The sequence below is a fragment of the Oreochromis aureus genome, linkage group 5, assembly GCF_013358895.1.
Source record: "Oreochromis aureus strain Israel breed Guangdong linkage group 5, ZZ_aureus, whole genome shotgun sequence".
In the NCBI taxonomy this organism is placed as follows: domain Eukaryota; kingdom Metazoa; phylum Chordata; class Actinopteri; order Cichliformes; family Cichlidae; genus Oreochromis; species Oreochromis aureus.
Window position 1 is genome coordinate 19,460,138 of NC_052946.1, and position 5,670 is coordinate 19,465,807.

The window sequence follows — 5,670 nt, forward strand, 5'->3', positions numbered from 1 at the left end:
CACGTGTAGTTGTTTGTACATATGACAATTATGACAATTATATATATTGTATTGTATTTCACATTTGGATATTTAACGAAGGTATTTAAAGATCTTAATATTAACTGTCCCAAAAAGCACGGTCTGCCTCGTTCTACTTATTTATTGATATATTATAAATAAATATTAAAAGGAATGTAGAGTATCGAAATTACGAATCTGATCAAATAAATTCCTAAAGGACAAAAATAAAAAAAATGTCGTTCTCGTCGAGATCAGCTGAGATATTCATGGAAAAATAAAGTGCCCTGTCCACATGTTTGGTGAAAAACGATCACCCAGCTGCTAAGAAAAGGTGTGCCGCCGGCGTGACGTCACACTTCTACCTGAGTTTCGGTGTGGAAAAGGGAAGGACCAAACGGAGTGAGCAACATCAGCCATTCTGAGCTCCAGCTCTCCGCCTGTCGTTGTTATTAGTCGCCTTTCGTCGAACCGGTAATCGGTTAGTTCGCTTCGAGGGGAGATTCGTGGGGAGTTTGGACCCACCGAAGCAACCCGGCGGTGTTATTCCTTGCTGCTGGTTAACAGGCCGAAGAGAAATCCAACTTCCTGCTTTGCCCACAGGTATGTGTGTCGTCTTTTGTTTTCGTGCTTGCTTGGGTCGGGTGTTTGATATTTGGACTGGACTGGATCTGACACACAGATACTGCGCTTCACACATTATTTAAACACACCGTGCAACATCGCCAAACGAGGCCCAGTCTGTAAGTAACCTGGCAAACAACTGAAAGGTCGCTCCGTCTGTCAGAGCTGAAGTCCAGCAGCTTTAAAATGTTTGTTTCCCTCTGATAAATGCTGCAGTGTAGTTTGCCGTGGGGTGCACTAAAGATCCCCGGGATATGGGGGGGTATTAAGACTTCTGAGGGTGGACTGATTTCACTTGGGTTTTCTCGGCAGTCAGGATGGCAGTCACCCCTCGGCGTGTCCGCCTGAAGCCCTGGCTGGTCGCGCAGGTGGAAAGCGGGCGATACCCGGGATTGACGTGGCTTGACCGTGACAACATGCGCTTCAGGATCCCATGGAAACACGCCACACGGCACACACCCCAGCACGAGGATGAGGACACCATCTTTAAGGTAAAGACTCACTAAAAGAGGTGTGTGACTTTATTCCTTATACATGATCAGAACTTGTACTTCTGCAGAGACAGTCAAGATGTTTAAGCAGGCGTTATGCTCATTAATTCCTGGTTAATACTCCTTTAAAAATACATAATAATAATATTCAGCAGGAGTTTGAATAAAACGTCTGACTTTGTAGCCCAGTTACATTTGGTCTCTTTGGGTCCTGTTGAATGAAATTTTATGCAGGTGTTTTATTTTATTGTAAACCTACCAAATTAAACAGGAGCGGCACAAAAGGAAAAGGTTGTAGCTCACGAGGTTGTTTTGTTTTCTTTAAAAAAAAAATTAAAGAATAGAAAACAGAATTTGATCAGAATAAACTTTGTTGTGATGGGGTGTGTACCTCGCGAAAAATTGAGCCTCTGGGCATGGGAGTCTTTTTGTTCTGACATAGCTGTGAATACATTATACAGCTGTTTCCTGACATGCATGCTGACCCAGCACGTAAATAAACACTGGTTTCATTTAAAAAAAAAAAAAAAGTGAGTGCATACTGTGCATAAATAGAAATAAAAATAACAGTGTGATACTGATCCCTTCATTTGGTCTAAATGTTCCCCCAGGCATGGGCTGTGGAGACCGGAAAGTTCCAGGAGGGAGTTGACGAACCTGATCCCGCAAAGTGGAAAGCTCAGCTTCGATGTGCCCTGAACAAAAGCCGAGAATTCAACCTTGTCTATGATGGCACCAAAGAGATCCCTATGAATCCTTGGAAGATATATGATGTCTGTGACATCCCCCAGCCCCCCAGCAACCATGGTAAATGAGAGCTCTTTAATGTGGCTTGCTCTCGTCTTTCTTTGTTCATCTTTAATTTTGCAATATTTGCCATCTCCCTCACTCCACAGGCTCTTCAGACGCTGGCCCCTGGACACCCGGGGAAGATGATGGTCTTGAGGAAGATATTCCAGATACTCCAGAGTCTCTGCCTCCATACCCATCTAATGGTGAATGGCTTTGTCTAAAAACATTACACTTGTGCCTTTATTGTCCAGTTTGATTACTTATTAACAGTAAATGAATTCTTTTCTTTGTGTAGGCACCCCCTCTCCTCTCATTTTGTGGTCTCCGATGGGTTCTGAGTCGTCCATGCAGCCTGCAAGCTGTCCCCCATCAAACGAGGTCTGGCCCAAAGAGGAGCCTGTTAAACCCTGGCCTAAAGAGGAGCCCGTGGATGTGGAGATGCAGCCAACGACACACGACATGCCCCCAGTTACTCTGCCCGATCCGTCTTTGCAGCCCCCTCCCCTGCCCGACAGCTTGTTTGCCTCTCCCGAAATGTGGATCAGTTCCCTTCCAAGTGAGTGTGAACTGTTGCTAAGACTTCACACGAGTCTTGTCAAGTCTCGATTGGTTTAAATTCGGAAAATATAACATCAAAAAACCTCAAGTCTTCTCTAGACATAAACAGAACTGTTTATTAATTAATTGAGAATATGTGTCCAGTATGTGGACCACGATTGTGAAATTAAAGTTTAATTTCTCTCTCCTTTTTCAAAAATTAGGCATTTTTCTTTTTCTGTTTTTATCTCAAATATAGTTTTATTGTATTTTCCTTTTTAACACGCTTCCACCTTCATCTCTGACCCAGTGACAGACCTGGAGGTGCAGTTTCTTTACAGAGGGAAGGAGATGTGTCCTACAGCGACAGTCAGCAACCCGCTTGGCTGCAGGCTGTTCTACGGAGACCTCGGGCCCATGGTCAATCAGGAAGAGCTGTTCGGCCCAGTGAACCTGGAACAGCTACGCTTCCCGACCACGGAGCACATCACCAATGACAAGCAGAGGGTCTTCACTAACCGCCTTCTGGACGTGATGGACAGAGGTCTGATCCTAGAGGTCAGCGGCCACGATATCTATGCAGTCCGTCTCTGCCAGTGCAAGGTGTACTGGTCTGGCCCCTGCGCTCCAAATCCAGCTGCTCCAAATCTCATAGAGCGGCAGAGGAAGGTCAAGCTGTTCTGTCTTGAGTCTTTTCTCGCTGGTATGTATTAATATCACTGCATTATTCTTCATTTCATAACTTAACTTATACCTTCCTTCAATAAAAATGAGTAGTTTAGGGGTGTCAAACATAAGGCCTGGGGGCCAGAATCAGCCCAGCAAAGACCTAAATCTGACCCAGAAGATGATTTCTGGGAAAAGTAATACGCTGATAGATTTCTTTAATTTGCTACATCCTCATTTATAATGCAGAAAAACTGAGACGTACTGTTAAAATTGCACTTGTTTTTTATTTTCTTTTTAATAAATGAGATACAATGTGTAGTTAAACATCTTTACACTGACAAAAATGGGCATTTCAGCAGTTTGGCCCATCTCTTAAGATCAAGGTGGGCTGCATGTGGCCTGCAATGTAAAATGATTTTGATTACCTGTGGAAAAGCATTTATTTTTATTTTTTAATATATATTTTTTGTTTGCTGTGCAGGTGTGATAGCTCAACAGCGTGGCCAAGCACCAAGTACTCCTGACTATGAGATCAATCTGTGTTTTGGGGAGGAGTGGCCAGATGGAAGACCCAAGGAGAGGAAACTTATCATGGTCCAGGTAAAGAAATGTGTATTTTAATGGTCATCAAAGGATGATGAGGTCGTGTCATTGCAGCACGCACAAATAATTTTCGAGTCGTCTTTTTGCCTGTAAAATGTCACCAAGTCATAAAAAATGACAGCCAAAAGTTTAAAGAATCTTAAGGAACCAAAGATAATAAGAATTCTGTCTTTTAAACAAATAAGATTGTGAATTGTCTTGTCCCAACACTTAATGACCCTCTTTTACCCTGCAGGTCATTCCAGTGGTGGCCCGAATGATAAGTGAGATGTTTTCTAGCGACAACACACGATCGCTCGACAGCGGCAGCATCCGCCTCCAGATTTCCATCCCAGACATCAAGGATAACATTGTGACCCACCTAAAGCAGCTTTACTGCCTGCTACAGACCCACCAGGGCCAGGAAAACTGGGCGTTGCCGCCTGGCTCAGCCCTGAACATCCCCCCAGCGCTGCAGACTCAGTGAAGCACGTAAACCTGTGAACTAATAATCACCGATCAGCCACAACATTAAAACCACATGCCTTACGTACAGTGAAGGTCTCCCCTGTGCATTTCCCAGCTCTTGCTCGTTGGGAAATGGACGGGCGATGTCTGGGTGTGTCCTGGGATGTTGGAAGTGCGTTCTTTGTCTCCTGTCTCAACTCCATGGGTTCTTTAATTAAAGTTACTCGAGTGGTTTTTAAGCACTTTCCACTGACTCATTGCCAAAGTAATGTAGTATTGTGTATAGAACAACCTTTAGGCGGGAGGTACGTGTCAAAGTATGATGAATGGGCTGATTCCCAGCAGACTGTTGCATTGTAGCAATGTTGTCATTCACATCAGCCGTCAGTGGTTTTAATGTTGTGTCTCGCCGGTGTTTATCTATGTATTTCAAACTACACTTCATCTGAGAGTAACCTACTGTAAGCAGGGAACTGTTTACAATCATATTTAGAAGTGTACTCAATACTGTAGGATTTTTACCCTTTTCAAATTTTCTCTAGTATAAATGTGCCGTGATTGTGCTTTTCTCTATATAAAAGTTGTGCCTTGAAGTCTGCATTACTCAATATCTGCAGAAACCATAGACCGATGCTGTGGCTTCACTGGCCAAAGTCCTGCTTGTTGCGAGGCAACATTTAACAGAGTTAATGAGTTACAGATCTCACGCTGTGCCTTATTTATCCTGAAAGGGTCCTAGAGCCTGCCATTCATGAGGGGCAGAATGCTTTTTATGGCTTTCAGTTTAAATATTTTGAAGCTATGTGTTTAGCACAAGATTTATAGATTTTGGAAAAATAGATAAATGTGAATTAAAGTTTGGATTGATAGATTTTTCTACAGTTCATGCATGACTAAACAATTCAGTGGTGCCCAGCTACTTGAGATTGGTGTGGAAAAAAAAATCCCTTTTTTTTTTTTTTTTTTTTTTTTTTTGTATGTATGAGTTTCGTGGTCAGTTGGCTCATAGTTTATCTGTGATTTTTCTATTTACTCTTATAGGATAGTTTCCATTCATATCTTTTTTTTTTCATTGTACTAAACAATACTGAGTAATGGGTCTCTTCTGAAATGGATGCTGCTGCACTTTGGGTCTGATTGTTTTATGGCTTGTTGAACGTAACTGTATTTAGCCTGTGATCGCATGTTTATTTTATCAATAAAAGCGTGACTGTGAATTTTGCTTGTAATTGAGCCATAAGAGTAAAATGCATGTTTTGGCCACTTTATTAGTTACATGATGTCATCACTCAGCTGCTGCAGATTTGTCAGCTGCACATCCACGATATGGATCTCCTGTTCTATCACATCCCAGCCATGCTTTGTTGGATCTGTGGACTGTAGAGGCCATTTGAGTAGAGTGGACTCATCGTGATGTTCAAGAAATCAATTTGAGTAGTGTTTATATCAGGGGTGTCAAACATACGGCCGGGGGGCCAGAGTCGGCCCAGCAAAGACTCTAATCTAG

General features: G+C 42.7%; 1 protein-coding gene across 2 annotated transcripts; it reads left to right on the forward strand.

The window, feature by feature from the left end:
* The first annotated feature begins 373 nt into the window (after nt 1-373).
* Nucleotides 374-5,380, forward strand: irf6 (interferon regulatory factor 6). 2 transcript variants are annotated; one of them, XM_031757099.2, is made up of 8 exons: nt 374-603; nt 937-1,115; nt 1,727-1,922; nt 2,012-2,110; nt 2,203-2,463; nt 2,755-3,147; nt 3,595-3,713; nt 3,952-5,380. In XM_031757099.2, exons 2-8 carry the CDS (start codon nt 942-944, stop codon nt 4,180-4,182), a joined length of 1,473 nt encoding a protein of 490 aa, XP_031612959.1. In that variant the 5' UTR covers nt 374-603; nt 937-941; the 3' UTR covers nt 4,183-5,380. The 2 variants fall into 2 exon arrangements, with proteins under 2 accessions (XP_031612959.1, XP_031612960.1); XM_031757100.2 differs by having other exon boundaries at nt 941-1,115.
* The last annotated feature ends 290 nt before the right edge of the window (nt 5,381-5,670 follow it).

Bases quoted from the DNA above. Each gene is read 5' to 3' on its own strand.
- irf6 (XM_031757099.2), top strand. From the start codon at position 942: ATGGCAGTCACCCCTCGGCGTGTCCGCCTGAAGCCCTGGCTGGTCGCG. The intron at 3,148-3,594 runs GTATGTATTAAT...TTTGCTGTGCAG, and splicing joins TCTTGAGTCTTTTCTCGCTG to GTGTGATAGCTCAACAGCGT. The intron at 3,714-3,951 runs GTAAAGAAATGT...TTTACCCTGCAG, and splicing joins GGAAACTTATCATGGTCCAG to GTCATTCCAGTGGTGGCCCG.